We start from the raw sequence: 17,115 nt of genomic DNA, 5'->3' as shown, positions 1-17,115 counted from the left end.
CAAACTTTTTATGAACAATTCAGATGTATAAACAGTTGCTTTGGAAATCTTTTAAAGAAATAGCACATCATTGTATAGAGAGAAGAAAAGAATTATCATGCTTTGGGCACTGATGTTGTATTAGGCATTGAACTAAACACTCCACACATAATACCTGATTTACCCTTTACTACCCTGTGAAGAAAGGTTGTTCTTTATCATTCAGATAAACAGAGCTGTGGCTCAACAATGTTAGATATATTTGTTACTAGTGGAGCTATAGTTTGAATCTAGGAATATAAAGGATCTAGGAATATAAAAACCCACCATGTCTTACTTCTTTCCCCTGTTACTCAGCTATGGAAATTCTATGTACAGAGCAAGGTATAAGTTGGGAGAGTCCGTGGAGAGCATGTGTACACTATTTGATTAGTTAGGTGAGATTATAGGTGACTGGTGGCCATCACTTTGGGACAGTAGTATGAAGTGGCACAGATATAGGTAAATGTGAACGTGTATCAGAAGAGAGGAGAACAGGTGAAAGATGAATGTGAAGCAAGGGCATTGGGTTAGGTGCGGGTGAGAAAAGCCGAGCCAGCTTAAGAAGTAGCTACGCACTCAAAACTCTGAAGAAGTAGAGATGAAGAGGAGGTAAAATTGAGGGAAATTATGAATAGGTTGTGGAAGACTTGTGGCTTTAGAGATTAGGGAGAAAGAACAGCCCAAGCCATGCACTCCCACCAGTGTGGGGGAGCTAACCAGGTCCAGGGAAAGTTCCTCCGATGTGAAGAAACAGAAATTCCACATGGGCTCTGGCCGTCTGCTAATCTGACTGGGTTTTTATTAATATGAGAAATTTAGCTTATCTTATATTTATTTTTATACTTCTTTATTTGTTTTTTGAATTTTTCTGTCAAATCAGTTTTGGGGGAAAAAAGTCTATTTTGGTCTTTCTTACCACAGAGGAAATGTAGTTTTCTTTATCATTCTTTGGGATAGGTAGGGAGACTAATATGGAAATAGAACCTGTGAAGGGTCAGGGTATATAAGGGTAAAAAAATGAGTAACCAAAAGAACAGAGGACTGAGGAGGAGTACATATTAAGTTTCCTGTGCTGAGAGTGTTGCCGTATAGAGGAAATACACTTGGATACAAAAGGAACTGTTAGAGTTAGGAGGTTTATCTATAGATGTTCACACTTGTGCTGTAACCACTTTTTTGTAGATTGAAGAATGTGTGGTATGCTCTGACAAGAAAGCAGCTGTTCTTTTTCAGCCTTGTGGACACATGTGTGCTTGTGAGAGTAAGTAGCCTATACAAAACTTACTCAGTATAAAAATAGAAAATAAAACAAATTATAGCTTGGAGTGTTTTGTTTTGTTCTGTTTTAATAACCCATGAACAAAAACACTGGTGGCCTCTATAGTACCTTCCATCTCTTCCTCTGTTACTATGTATAATGTCACCTGTGTCCTTCCTTGCTCCTGAGTGTTAGCAAAGACAGAATAAGCCAACTTCTACTAACTCACCTTTTGATTCATTTGTATCAGCACAAAATGATCTCCTCACACACAATAGAAATTTATTTCCAAAAATGAATTTTGAAACATTTAGTCTAGCCCTGCTCACAATTAAAACTAGCACATTCTCATTTGTCTTCACCTTGATATTGCCCTCCTGCATACTTTACCCACTACTGAGAACCACCACAGCAACCATTTGGCGCTATAATGTCTGGCCTTCTTAATCTTTCTTAATCTTTATGTCAGAAGAGGTTATAGGACTTTTGGGGAGAGTATATTAAAGTACAAATGATGTTTTAAAATATCTCTTAAACATATTCTTTCAAATGCCTTTTTTTTTTTTTTTAATATTAACATATAATGTATTATTTGCCCCAGGGGTACAGGTCTGTGAATCATCAGGCTTACATATTTCATAGCGCTCACCACAGCACATACCCTCCGCAGTGTCCATCACCCTCACCCTACCTCCCCACCCCAGCACCCCTCAGTTTGTTTCATGAGATTAAGAGTCTCTTATGGTTTGTCTCCCTCCCCATCCCATCTTGTCTCATTTTTTCATTCTCTACCCCCAGGATCCCTCCACTCTGCCTCTCAAATTCCTCATATCAGAGAGATCATGTGATAATTGTCTTTCTCTGATTGACTTATTTCACTCAGTATAAACCCTCTGTTCCATCCATGTCTTTGCAAGTGGCAAGATTTCATTTCTTTTGATGGCTGCATAGTATTCCATTGTATATATATACCACATCTTCTTTATCCATTTATCTGTTGTTGGACATCTAGGTTCTTTCCATAGTTTGGCTGTTGTGGACATTGCTGCTATAAACATTCGGGTGCATGTGCCCCTTCGGATCACTACATTTGTATCTTTGGGGTAAATACCCAGTAGTGTGATTGCTGGGCTGTAGGGTAGCTCTATTTTCAACTTTTTGAGGAACCCCCATGCTGTTTTCCAGAGTGGCTGCACCAGCTTGCATTCCCACCAACAGTGTAGGAGGGTTCCCCTTTCTCCACATCCTTGCCTTTGCTTTTTATACTTCCCCTTGTTCTTTACATATTCATGTACTGTTCAACATTCTCCTCTTCCTTTTGTTTTCATTTATCAGTGAAGGATTTTAAGCAAGTTTAACAACTTATACCTTACTTAAATGGGCTCAATGTAAAGCATGGTATTTCCTATTTTAAAATGGTTCAAGGGGCGCCCGGGTGGCTCACTTGGTTAAGTGTCTACCTTCATTCAGCTCAGGTCATGATCTCAGGTCCTGGGATGGAGCTCCCAGTGGAGCTCCATGTTAGGCTCCCTGCTCAGTGGGGAGTCTGCTTCTCCCTTGCCCTCTGTCACTCCCTCCAGCTTCCCGCTCATGCGCCTGCTCTCTCATAAATAAAATCTTAAAAAAGTTCAGTCAGTAGGTACTGATTTTCAATATAATATCTAAGTAATACACAAATTGTATGATAGATTAATCTCATTGGCATAGATTTGCTTTAAGCCTTGGTGATTTTTTTCATTCTGATAGGAGCTCATCAGCTAAAGAAAGGATCAAGGTTTCCTCCTGTAACATTCTCCTCACATAATTGTTTTTGTTTTCCAAAGACTAGTATAATGGCTATTATCAACTATAGGAGGACTTGTGGGTTTCTGTCTTAAGTAAAAAGAGCTCAGGTTACTTAAGTTTTCGTAGTCTAGGGGCTAGCATACTTTTTCTTTAAAGGGTCACATAATATTTTTGACTCTGTGGGCCATGTGTTCTGTAGTAACTACTTAAAATTCTTTTCTGTTACTCAGCTGTGCCATGATAGTGCAAAGACAACCATAGATGATAGATATGTCAATGAATAGATGGGACTGCTTTGCATTAATACTTTATTTACAATGACGGGTACCTGGGGGCACCTGGGGGGCTTAGTCTGTTAAGCATCTGTCTCTTGATCTTAGCTCAGGTCTTGATATCAGGACTGTGAATTCAAGCCCCTGTGCCTAGGGCTGCACATTGGGTGTGGAGCCTACTTAAAAAAAAAAAAAAAGTCTGAGCAAAAACAGGCACCTGGTTGGGTTTGGCCTGGAGGCTGTAGTTAGCCACTCCCACCCCCCCAACTCCTCGTCCCCCGCCCTGTCCTGGACCTAAGTGAGACCTACAGAGACTTGAAAGCTGGTTATAATGAGTAGTTGATAATACAAATTTTCAGCCCTTGCTGCAGTACTTTCTCCAGGAGTTTCCCAAAGTTTTTACATTGTCTTTTCATTCATATGTAACAAGAGTAGCAGGTAACTTTTATTAAGCTCTTACCTTGACCAGACATTTTTTTTTAAGAGAGAGAGTACGCGTTCGTGAGCACCAGGGGAGGGGCAGAGGGAGAGGGAGAATTTTAAGCAGTTTGTCTCCACATCTAGCACGGAGCCGGACATGGGGCTTTATTTCATGACCCTGAGATCATTACATGAGTCGAAATCAAGAGTCGTACCCCTAACCCACTGAGCCACCCAGGTGCTCCAGATATTTTAATCTCTTTTAGAGTGTTTCATCATTTATTTTCACAACACTAAGAAGTGGGTTGTTTTCTCCATTGTATAGACACATCGTTAAACATTTATTAGCTAAGGAAGATGAAATTGAGGTGGAAAATGCCTGTCTTTCAGGGACTGTATAGTGAAACACTTAGTCCATTACCTACATCCCAGGAATGTGAAGCAGAGTATTGGAACCTTGAAGAGTACAAAATAGTGCCTTGACAGGCCAGAAGGAGGAAAGAATGTATCTGTTTTGGAGGGAAAGAAGAAAGATTTTACATAAGCAATATAACAACCTAACATAATAGTTGAAAGAATTTGAGATAATTGTGGTTATATAATTGCAGTGAGCCACTTAGATTAGTTCTTTAAATTTTTAAGAAAAAGATTTGCCCTCAGATATAAGACAAATCCCAAATGAGGTTTCTACTAGCATTAGCTCCTACCTAGTGCATTATGCGTAAACCAGCATCAGACCCATCTCTCTTGAGGCCTTGACATGAGATTGGCCTTGATTACCCTTCTCTGTCCTCTGGCATAAGCACCATTGGGAGTATGTCCCCCATGTTGTCCACGTCTGTGGTTTTGTGCTTTGTTAAAGTTTAGTGCCTGATCATAAATTATCCCTGGATACCTGTCACAGTTGTCATTTATTTTCCTTGTTTTTGAAATGATAAAGACACTTGGTGCATAGACTAAGGATATGGAGTATACTTTCATAGTAAATGCTATTGGGAAAGGATATATTGAACTGTATGTTATTTTGTAAATAATTAACAACTAGATGTAGAATTAACAAACCACAACCTATAATTGTGCCTAGGCATTTCTTCTTTGGGATGGGAGAGCATTCCTCTGATATATAAATATTAGAAAGTCCATTATGATACATATCTGATGTTTTCTTGACCACTACTTTGAAAAAGTGGTTACTAAACAGTTTCCTTATTAGATTACATCAGTTTACTAGAAAGAGAGGGAAGAGAATTCTTCAACATAGTTTACGTGAGCAACCGTATAATTAATTCTGTATTAGTTAAAACTTAGAATTATCTTTCTCCTTTATTCTCAAGCCTTAAGATCTTGAAATATTTCTTTTTTTTTTTTTTTTTTTTTTTTTTTTTTTTTTTTTTTTTTTTTAAAGATTTTATTTATTTATTTGACAGACAGAGATCACAAGTAGGCAGAGAGGCAGGCAGAGAGAGAGAGAAGAGGAAGCAGGCTCCCCGCTGCCCAGAGAGCCCAATGTGGGGCTCGATCCCAGGACCCTGGGATCATGACCTGAGTTGAAGGCAGAGGCTTTAACCCACTGAGCCACCCAGGCGCCCCAAGATCTTGAAATATTTCTTATTTAAAAAAAAAAAACAACAGAAAAATCCCTTTTCACAATTTGTCTAATGTGTTAGAAAATGTCATTATTTTCATAACAATGGGCTCTCTCTTCTAGAGGCTGCCTATGGAGAATATACATTCATAGGTTGATAACATTTTAAGAAGGTAGAATCGTGTATTCATAGAAGTCGTTTGATTATCTCAGTGTGAGATTTCAGTTACAAAACTGAGAAGGGCAGCCCTCTTGTTTGCATTGTCTCTTGTAAGAAGTATCCTATTGTTCTTCCGCAGACTGTGCTAGTCTGATGAAGAAGTGTGTGCAGTGTCGGGCAGTAGTTGAACGAAGAGTGCCTTTCATTATGTGTTGTGGAGGGAAAAGTTCAGAAGATGCCTCTGATGACATCTGTAAGTGTATTTTCTTGAGCTTTTTCTTACTTTGTTTTCTTGTTGGGACTTTCATGAAGATCTCATCTCATGTGTAGTACACTATTGCCTTGTAAAGCACAGGGTACGTGACCCGAATCTACAGAGCAACAGGTGGGGTTTGCTCTTGTTACAGGAAACTTGAAATTTTATTTTTCTAGCTTACACTATGATAGAACTTGAAGCATTTGTCTTTTGAGAAACTTCCGTGTAGGATATGAAGAAAATTGTTGTATTCTTGCTTAAAGAAAATGTGCTCTTTTTAAGATTAAATTTAGTGTATCTTGGCGGAATAGCGTATTACAAATTATTTTTTCAGTTAGACAAGTATTAATGCCTCATTCCTTTGTGTAGCAGGTTTTACCTAGTGCATGTCCATATTTTATAGAGTAGTATTTATTTAGGACAGAGTAACTATAGATATCCTGAAGTGTAACTCAGTGAAGAAGTGGAAAAATAAAAAGTAAGTTATTTACTTTTCAATCTTCTTAGTACTATAGCTGTATAAAAATATTTTTCATCTCTGCACTAGATATAAACTTGGATGGTATCTTTGATTTTTTGTTCTGTGTACACATGAGGAAGAACATTAGTATAACCACTTTTGCCCAGGGCTCTCTGTCTTTATCAGCAGTAGAGTAGAATAAAAATCTCAGGGACAAATTAACTAGAGTTAAGAGTAAAAGTCTGAAGAGTAGTTACAATCGAAATAAAAAATTTCCCACCATTTACCAGACTCACTGATCACAGCTTTTCTTTCATGGAGTTCCTCATCTCAGATCAGTAGCAAGGAGGGTTGGGCAGGGGGAAAAAGCCTAGGTTTTTGTGTGTTCTCATAAACATCATCTAAGAGACTTTATAATTTTTGCTGCCAAAACTGGCTAAAAAGTGCTGTGCTGTCTATATTCATCAGTTTGTACAGTGCAGGAGCAGAGAAAACAAGCATAAGATGTATTTGTGAGTTTGCCAAAGGAAGCAGGTAGTACCTTGGAAAACCCAGAAATCTGTGTGTAGATTGTTATCTAGCTGAGTTAAATATAATTAGAAAATAATGTGCAAACCTGTTTCTTTCTGAAGATTATAAATGAATAAGTATAATATGAATGTCACTACTATATCTGTTGTCCATGAATGAGAAAAATTTTTAAAGAGGACTTTAATAATATTTTTGTGTTTTTAAGAAAGCAGTAATAATTTTAGAAATAAAAAATCATTGCTATGTCAAAACAGTCATACATTAAAATATTTTATTTATATTATAGCAAGTGGAAATATTCCAGTGTTACAAAAGGACAAAGATAATACCAATGTCAATGCAGATGTGCAAAAGTTGCAGCAGCAGTTACAGGACATTAAAGAGCAGGTAATAATGATTTTTCTTCTTGGTAAATGATAATTCTAAGAATAGCACTCAATATTTTTCTGTAAAACTACTAGTGTCTTATGTAGTGATCATGGTTTATATTAGGGTATCAATTATAGTATTTGAATATTTGCAAAAGGTAATATTCAAAGATTTAATCAGGTACTTTCCAAAATAAGAAACGCATGGATGACCAATAAATGTGAGAAATGCTCAGTCAGATTAGTCATCAAGAAATGAAAGTTGGAGTGCCTAGCTGGCTCTGTCAGTAGAGCATGTACTCTTTTTTTTTTTTTTTTAAGATTTTATTTATTTGACAGAGATCGCAAGTAGGCAGAGAGGCAGGCAGAGAGAGAGGAGGGGAAGCAGGTTCCCTGCTGAGCAGAGAGCCCAATGTGGTGCTTGACCCCAGGACCCTGGGATCATGACCCGACCTGAAGCAGAGACTTTTACCCACTGAGCCACCCAGGCACCCCGAGCATGTACTCTTGATCTTAGGGTCGTGAGTTTGGGCCCCGCTTTGGGCATAGAGCTTACATTAAAAAAAAAGAAGAAGAAACGAAAATTAAAACTACAGTTAGGTGTCTTTTCTCACCTGCCTGACTGCATGGAAAACTCAAGTGTTAGAAATTGTCAGTACAAAGTGTTAGAATATGTAGCAGCCGCAACTCACATACTGCTGTTGGGAATATAAATTAGTAAAAACACTTTGGAAAAGTTGGTCATTATAATCATATAACTAAGCAGGATATTATTTGGGGACACAAACTTGGAAACAATTATACAGATGGTGTTTAAAACCAAGGGTAGTGGTTTTCTTGGCTGGGATGGCGGGAAGGGAGCATAAGGGACATTTCTTTATAGAGGGATAGATAAAATGCTGATTACATACGTCTGATCAGTTTGTGAACTTTTATCAAACTGTACATTTATAATTTGTGCACATTTCTGTATAGATGTAATACTTAGGTAGAAAGTAGAATACACACACACACACATATACACATATACATATTCTCTCTTTCTCTCTCACACACGCACACCAAATAGAAAAGCAAAGGAAAGAAAAATGCAATATTTAGAATAGTTGGTATCGGTGAGGGGGAGATGGAAAGCATTTGGGAGGATGTATGGAGTAGTTTCAAAAGATAGAGTAGCTCCCTGGTATTGTCGAAGTTGGTTAACTATATTTCATATAGGGTTTAGGCTTGGTTTATTGATTTAGACATTCTTTTTTAGTTATTTCATTTCTGTGTTATTTGGGAAAAGATGTAATTCAGAATGAAGTATTGTAGTATATTAAAGGTAAAATATATTTTTATAACTATAAAGTATGAAATATGTTATTGTGAATCAATATCTTTCCTAGAGTGTTTTCACAGACGTACACCTAACATACTTCTAAATTTTTCTGAGTTCCTGAAGTTACATTTATTAATATGTAACTAAGGCTAATTGTTTTTAACCTAAGGGGGTTCTACATTAATAGTAATCCAGGGAAGCATGTTTCAGAGCAAGAGCTCTGGGCTCCAGAACCCCATTCACACCGTGGAAGGTGTTTAGCCCCACCAAAGCCTCAATTTCCTCGTTTTTAAAGTGGGAGTGATAATAGGGCTGAGATTGTATCATAGTGTGTGGCATGTGTTTTTAGGGACATCTCTTCACTGCTCCCCTTCTCCAGCAGGCCTGATAGATTGTCATATTTTCATAAAAGAACAGCAGAGTACCCCAGAGTTGGGGAATTAGACTAAATGTGGCTATTTTTGTCCATTTCCTATTGGATTTTGGCATTTGCATTTTTTAAAAGATTTTATTTATTTGAGAGAGAATGAGAGAGCACAAGAAGGGGGAGGGTTAGAGGGAGTAGCAGACTCCCCACCGAGCAGGGACCCTGATGTGGGACTCCATCCCAGGACGTTGGGATCATGACCTGAGCCAAAGGTAGTTGCTTCACCAACTGAACTACCCAGACATCCCATGGCATTTACATTTTTTATTTTATATAGTATTTATTTTAGGTAGTGCCTTTGATATAGTCCTGACAGTACAACCAATATTTCTGTTTTATAGGGATGACATTTTAACTGTTTAAAATTTTTAAAATTGGGTGTCTTGGTGGCTCAGTCACTTAAACGTCTGTCTTCAGCTCAGGTCATGATCCCAGGGTCCTGGAATGCAGTCCCACATTGGGCTCCCTGCTCAGCGGGGCATCTACTGCTCCCTCTGACCCTCCCGCCTCTTGTGCTGTCTCTCTTTCACTCCCTCTCTCAGAAATAAATAAATAAAATCTTGGGGAAAAAAAAAATAAATTTTTTTAGATTAAATTTTTTTTTAAATTTTAGAGTAACAAAAGGTTGAAACAGCAAAGAATATGATGTTACAAAATTGTTACCTATTACAGTTTCAAACCATAAAATGTCTCAGCATTTATTACTTTGTTATCTCACATTCCAGACCATGTGCCCTGTGTGTTTGGATCGTCTGAAGAATATGATTTTCCTCTGTGGCCATGGAACGTGCCAGCTCTGTGGAGACCGAATGAGTGAATGTCCTATTTGTCGCAAGGCTATTGAACGAAGGATTCTTTTGTATTAAGAGACTGTGTTTTCTTAGCTGAAGTATTTGGTCATGAGCTCTTCTTAGTAAGCCATTAAGCTAGTTGGAGGTTCTAATGAATTAATTTTTAATATCATATTTTCTTTCCTAGAGTGTAATTAGACTGTAAATGTGCCAGAACAAAAAACCTCTACAAGACAGTGTTTGAAGTTGTGGTTTTTGTTTTTGTTTCTTTTAATTTGAAACATCAAATCCATGTAATTCATAGGTAATTTACTTGTCACTTCTAAGGGGAAAATCCTTTAAGGATCTCCTGTTGTTTTTGTTTTTATTGCATTTTTTTCTTATAGTTTATAAATTTGTTAGACCTCAAGAAATGTAGTTCCTTATGATCAGCTATCTTTCAGTTTATATGATTTTACACAGTGGGTTGACATAGGTACTCAGAACAGTCATGCATCGAATGAACAGGGCAAGTCAAACCATTAGGTTACATGTATTAAATGACAAAATTAGAATATAAGTTATACATAGTTAATACTGCAGAGAGGATTATCTTTTTAAGATAAAAAGTTACACAAATGATTGATTCTGAATTTTTAGAGTAAATGGAAGCATGGAATGAGAGAGTAGTGACTTTGCATTTAGCTTAATTTCTAGACTTAAAAGGAAAATTGTTTAACTTGAACCAAATTTCAAGATGATTGACATGGAAAGGAAAAATAAGCAATCATAGTGGGGTACTGAAGTGGGGGAAGTGGCCAAAAATGAGTACCTATTACCTGACCATCAACAGTTGCCTTTCATATATGTTAATCTATACACTGTTCTGTTTACCAACCATTAAAAAAAAAGTCTGTGAAAAGTGTACCTCAGTTTTCCCTGTGGTTACTTATCCAGACTTAATCTGACCAGTGAAACAGTGTTGCCCTCTTTGGGCATCTGAGGTCTCATGTAGCTTTTCTTGTGTACTGAATAGTACCCCAGTGATCTGAGAAGGATAATGCATTGTCCCAAAGCAGCAATCTTTTTCTTGTCCATATCTGTTCATTCTGACAGTGATACTGGTTCTGTCTTCATCATAAGCCCTACTTCCATTTTCTTTCAGTTGCTAAGGCTGGTAAGAAAACACTATCTTTATACCAACAGGTGAGGATATTTAAATTGCCAACAGTATCCAAGACATAGTAAGTAACCTAATAATAAATACTTACTTTAGAAAGCGTGACCAGGACATTTACAGAAATATGTCTGATTACCTGTACTTTCTTTTTTGTTTGTTTTTTTTTAAACTCAGACTGATTCTAGAGCATCTGGTCATTTTCCTGCCTTTGAATGAGTAGTCTTACTCTGTCTATAGGACGAACCTACATTTAATAAGTGTTTTGGGGTCATTGCTGCTAGATTATAAAAATATCAGCTGTTTACAGTGATGTCTACTATATACTGTGTACAAGCTTATTCCTAAGGGTGTAGTTATCTGGTATTTTTTTCCTTTCTTTGATTCTGGTTCTTCTTTTTTCTTTCTTTTTGTTTTTTTGTTTTGTTTTGTTCTGTTGTTACAACAACAAAATTTAAGAATATTCCTGGCAAGTTAATGGCTTTTGCCTTTGCAAGTCCTGGTGAAAATAGTGGTGAGCTTTGCTGGCTGATTTTTTAGTCTCAGTAATTGCATATCTGTGTTTAGCTGAATAACTTAGGATTTAGAACAATAAAATTTTTATAAATTTTAAATTTGAAAATTTATATGGATTCTGTTATCTAATAAAGGGCCAATGAGGCTGTTTTTTAAGCCATATTTTAAAGTTATAGAAAGATAGAACATCTGACATGATGTTCACTTAACGAAATAGGCTGTTTTCTTTTAGATTTGAAAATAGCAAAAATCAGGATTTTTTTTTTCTTCCATGCCATAGGCTGCCCATCTCTTTTTCACTAGATCAGCTGGAGAGGAGGAAACACCTAGCTGACTTGTAGCATGGTTTGGCAATCCAGTGAATTCTGTGGTCTAGAGCTCTACTTTACTTAAATCCTTTTTGTCTTTGGAACTTGCAGTGCTTAAACTTACATCCCTAAAAGACAATTTCATTTTCCACACTAGTTTATTTCTTCTACATACATATAAAATGCAATTAACGTAAACTATTACAAAGAGTCATAAGGTTGCTATGATTGTAATGCTGTGTACTTGTGGATTTTCTGTATTTGTACCACTTTGAAATTTGTTCAGTGAATAGAAGCTGTTTCTCTATTCATGTTTTCAAGTATCTGAAGAATTATTTTAAGTTTATTTTGTGTTTGTGAACAAGAATAAGATTAAGAACTGAGTTGTTTAAATGACCTTCTTCTAATTCTGTGAAATCGCTACCTCTTATATGTCTCTCAGCAGCACTTTCCCAGTTAGATATGTTTCCTTCTCATCAGTTCATCATCATGTGCCTCAGAAGAGCTTTTACTTTTCCGAGAATCATTATATAAAACATAGCAGACATTCATTCAAAAACGTATTTATTGGGCCTCGGGGGCTAGATAACACAGCGTTGAAAAAATGGTCAGCATCTTAGCACACACAGAATCTATCATGCAGCAGTTGTGCATTTGAAGAAACCTAGAGCCAAGAAGGGATCCAGAGGTACTGATAACATTTCTTCCTAATGTTTCAGAAGAGTTGTCATTAAGTAGCATTTGGATTCCCTCTCTGTTCCCCTCACTCCTACTATGTATTCTCCTCTAAGACTATCAGCTTTGTTGCCAGAAACTCACACCCAACTTACTAGATGGTGCTATTCTACTCCTTTTTGTTCACATAATTTAACGTTCTTACTGCTTATACTATATTTGTATTTAATTTTATTGGGAGCAAGAAGGCTTGCAAGAGAGGATCATTTTGCATTAGTGTAGGAATAGTATATTAGACAGATGTTTAGTTTAGCTGGCCAAATCATAATTAGACATAATTTGTAATTTTAAAACATTGCAGATTGACCAGCTTGTTACTGAGACATAAGATTAATTGATGTTGAAAAAAGCGTTCTTAAATTTGTTATCTTTGGTGGCTTCAGCCTGTAAGAGCGTTTTAGCATATTGAAATGCATGCTGCTTGAGATTTGTCCAGTTGGAATTTCAGAGCTTGCTGGTTCTTGTTCTTGTTTACTATGAATTTTGGACGCTTTCCGACTAGGAATTAGTTACGCTTATAAACTAAGAGACTTAGTGATGGGATAGGGCAGGGGCGGTATGGAGTTGAAACAAGAAAGAAAAGTCAGTGTTTGAATTTAGAGAAAGAAGGGGTTTGAGAACTCATGTAGATTTCAGCAAAGCAGTAAGCAGAAAGAGTATACTTGATAGAGTAATAAAAAAGGTTTTTTAGCCAGTTTTTAGTGTCATTTAATTGACAGTTGCTTTGTAAACTATACAATTTAACGCATCTGGCTTTAAGAAAAAGTCCAAAGGCAAAGCACCTATCCTGTCAAGAGTATCTAAAATGATATAGTAATAGTTTGTGTAAAATTGAATTTTTGGAATAGAATTCTTCTTTGCATTTTTTTAATTGTAAAAACACTTAACATGAAATTTACCATCTTCACGATCTTTAAGTGTACAGGTCAGTAGTGTTAAGTATATTCATGATAATTAAATGGCTATCCAAAACTTTCTCGTCTTGCAGAACTGAAACTTTATACCCATTAAACAACTCCCTTTTCTCTCCTCCCCCTGAATGGAATAGAATTTTCATTAAATATAAATCAAGAAACGACCTGAATTATCTTAATAGTTTGTTTGTGTTTGCAAGATTTAAAGTCCTAGTCAACATTAAGTTCCTAAATTTGGGGGGTGACAGAATTTCTTCCCTTCCTCCCAACTGTTATAAATCACAATTGGGTTGGGGTTAAATGTCTGTTAATTGGAAGGGTTTGTTACTTCATTTGGAGCCAGGGTGGGGGTGGTGGGACACATTTTCAACAGTAGAATTAGTTAGCTTTAAATTTGTAGTGAATGGGGAAGGTAATAGATTTTCACAGACTATGTGTGCCTTGTAGAGAATGTCAGTTGTCTTTAAGTCTCCTTGTAACAGTCTCAAAATATTTTTTTTCTCTCAAAAACGCAACCTAATTTTATTTGCTTGAATATTATGATAGGAATGCTTACTGATATTACTTGATAATCATGATAGCCTTGGAACTTATATATATAAACTATAGCAGTATTAATAATCACAGTTGTACTTCTTTAAAACATTAAATTTGAGGAAGAACTATTTAATACTGTCTCATGTGTACATTGTTTTGCTATAGTGAGGGGGAAAATTCTTTAGATTGAGACTTAGTTTACTGATAAATGGTGTTAGTAGAGGATGAAACTAAAGTATGAGAATATGAACGAGTTAGTGGAGCTGATGAATTAAAATTGTAAGTTGCTACATTGGCATTTTCTACCTCCTTTTCTGTCAGAGTATTGCTTTTCCAGCTTTTATTCTTTTTTGTGACTAAGGAAGAGATGGGAACCCGAGGTTCAAATGGAAATTTTTATGTTGTTGAGGATTTAAGCAGTAGGTACAGGAAGGGTGATTTGCCACATCAATTTGGTGCGTAAATCCATAACGAGAGGTGATGATGGACATGTACAAAGTGTGTAAGAAAGATAATATTGCTGAATGTTTTGCTTTCCCTGTACAGTCCAAATGACTTTGTTTCATAAATGTGACTTCTTTCCTCCAAAATGCAAAATGGTCTTGTAATTTTCTATAAAATAAACAAATATACCATTTTGTCTGAAATCTGTTAACTTCAGGAAGCTATTTGAAAGTTCTGACTCAGGGCTTTGTAACAATTTAAGCAGTTGTTAATTATGTTTTGGAAAATCCAGCTACATAATTCTTTAGTGCCTTGAAAGAATTATTAACTTGGCAACACTACAAAAACTCCCTACGAGGAGGTCTTTAGTGTAGGGTACCATCACACATGCGTTTATAAGGTGTATTGCTCAGCTTGTGTGATAGCAATACTGCATTGTGTGCTGGGTTTGGGTAATTCTTTAAAGGAAGTTTTCTAGGCTTACACTTGATATTTGCTTTTTAAATAACGGATTACTTATGGCCATGACACTGTTACCAGAAAAGTAATTCTATAAATCATTATGCAAAGTCATGTATAAGTAGCATCTGGGAAGAAGAGCTAGGGTTCATACTGTTGGTTATTTTAATATGAAAGGAGGGTCTGTTTGGTAAACACAGATTGTCTTCCCCTCATGAAAAAAAGACCTTTTTTGTTCAAGTGATTTGGTTTAAAGAAAAATTTTTTTAAGGAAATCATGGATAGCATGTTCTTAATGGTAGTCTTAGCCTGAATCCACAAAATTGGTTTTCTGTTCATTTCAGTATGCTTGTCATTCTAAATACAGTATATTCAGTGTGATAGAAAGTTTAATTGACACATAGCAGTGTTTTGCTTTGTATTTTTTCCAGTGTTTTTTAGCTCCCACTTGATTAAAGTCTTGCTTGTGAATATAGTTTCTGTACGGCAAATCATTCTTGCTTACTAGCTTTTGTTAAAAAACACTTAGCAAGAGCTAAGCTTTTAAAAATAAATGCAAACATTTACTGTTATATAATAAAACTTACAATTGTAATATTATATAATGCTTTTCTCTGATCTTTTGAAAGTATTCCTTATATGAATTTTCATTTTTAAGGTATTTGAAAACATATCTCAATATATCAGATCTATTATTGGAAAGGAAATTATGTCTTTGAGAAACAAGTTACATACATCTCTACTCAATATAGGACATAGATGCCTACATCTAGAAGGCTGTCATAACACTTGTTTACATTTAAGGTACCTCTCTCTAAAGGGCCAAAGAAGTTTTTCATATTTTAACACCTCACACTCTTTCAGGATATTGTGAAATTAGTCTGAGTAGGATAAATTTGATAGAAAATCAGTCAACCAGTCAGGAAGACTCAACTTTTTTCTACAAAGGTTTATTCCTCTTCATAATTCAGGTGTAGATTTCATTTTCAAAACGTATACATTTTAAAGCAGTGATTTATTTGGCTTTTTTAGAAGTGTTTTGTGACTAAATCAGTAATTGAATGGTTTGAAGTTATTTTATTTCTCAAGTTAATAGAAGCAGTTGTCATTATTGAGAGGTTGTCTGGTTCTAGTTCAAAAGATTCAGCATGTTTATCTGGAATGTTTAAGAGGAAAACCATCTGAAACAAAAATTTTTAATTGTTTCTTTGAAAAAAATGTGTATTCCAACCTTAAAATTGTGAATTTATTTTTGGATAACCTCTAACTAACTGTATTTCTGTTGCTGTATAATTAGATATTTCATGGCAATATTTTTTATTAAATTGGAACTGTATAGGTTTTTAAAATAAAGACATTTTAGAAAATCTGATTTATATTTTTTATCATTGACAGTTACTCATCCTTCACAGAAATTCAAATTATTCATTAGTCTTACAGTGTAGCATTTCCTAAACTTAATGACAGTGAGAACTTTTAAATGGTGCATTACAGAGTAGTGATAGTTTATAAGATAGAATGTAGTCATGGATTAAAGTAGGACACCAAAAATTATTTCAGGTATTTGCTGAAGAATGATCATTTGACAAATAATTTTTTTTTCCCTCAAAAGTAGTTGAGGGTGCCTGGGTGGCTCAGTGGGTTAAGCCTCTGCCTTCAGCTTGGGTCATGATCTCAGGGTCCTGGGATTGAGCCCCACATCGGGCTCTCTGTTCAGCAGGAGCCTGCTTCTCCCCCGCCCCCCGCCTCTCTGCCTATTTGTGATCTCTCTCTCTGTCAAATAAATAAAATCATTAAAAAAAAAAAGTAGTTGATAAACTCATTTTGTTAAACACAGAAAATAAACATAAGTATAATAAGCATAATATGAAAGGATAAGACAAGATCTGGAACAGAGCCTATTGATCACTGAGTTGATGACCTAGCAATGAGACTGTTAAGTAATATTGCCTTTGTACTAATGCTCTAATCAAATGTAATGTGTTCATGCTTTACATTCTTCTTCATATTAGGTCCTTGCATTCTCAAATATGGCAGCTTTCTGAAAGGCTGATTTTCAAGTAAAATATTCTTTAGTTTTCACATATTTAAGAATATTACCTTGCCTTCCTGTCTCTCTCTTCTTCCTTTTCTATAGAACACCAGTTAATATCTTGAGTGGGACATTGACATACAAATTGGAAAAGGCTTTTACAGGTGATACCACCACCAATTTAATAGGGAAATAGGAAAGCAACAAAATCAGAGAGCCCTGATCATGGCCAGACCATTCTGAAGAAAGACTGAGGTTCAAAAAGATGATATGCTCTCAGCATGTATGTATAGTACAAGAGTATTGTAGTGGTTTCCTATTGCCACTATAAAAGTTGCCATGAATATAGTGACTTAAAA

At 35.9% G+C, this 17,115-nt stretch overlaps 1 protein-coding gene across 1 annotated transcript in view; it reads left to right on the top strand.

The window, feature by feature from the left end:
• Positions 1 to 16,096, top strand: part of MIB1 (MIB E3 ubiquitin protein ligase 1) — a 139,338-nt gene extending 123,242 nt beyond the window's left edge. The window contains exons 18-21 of the mRNA XM_047696601.1: positions 1,204 to 1,282; positions 5,641 to 5,754; positions 7,035 to 7,135; positions 9,590 to 16,096. Coding sequence (XP_047552557.1) covers positions 1,204 to 1,282; positions 5,641 to 5,754; positions 7,035 to 7,135; positions 9,590 to 9,730 — 435 coding nt within the window. The 3' untranslated portion in view covers positions 9,731 to 16,096. The remainder of the gene's footprint in view (positions 1 to 1,203; positions 1,283 to 5,640; positions 5,755 to 7,034; positions 7,136 to 9,589) is intronic.
• Positions 16,097 to 17,115: the final 1,019 nt, after the last annotated feature.

The sequence above is a fragment of the Lutra lutra genome, chromosome 12 (assembly GCF_902655055.1).
Source record: "Lutra lutra chromosome 12, mLutLut1.2, whole genome shotgun sequence".
Lineage (NCBI taxonomy): Eukaryota > Metazoa > Chordata > Mammalia > Carnivora > Mustelidae > Lutra > Lutra lutra.
The sequence above is the reverse complement of the archived record's forward strand: the minus strand, read 5'-3'. Positions and strand labels throughout refer to the sequence as shown.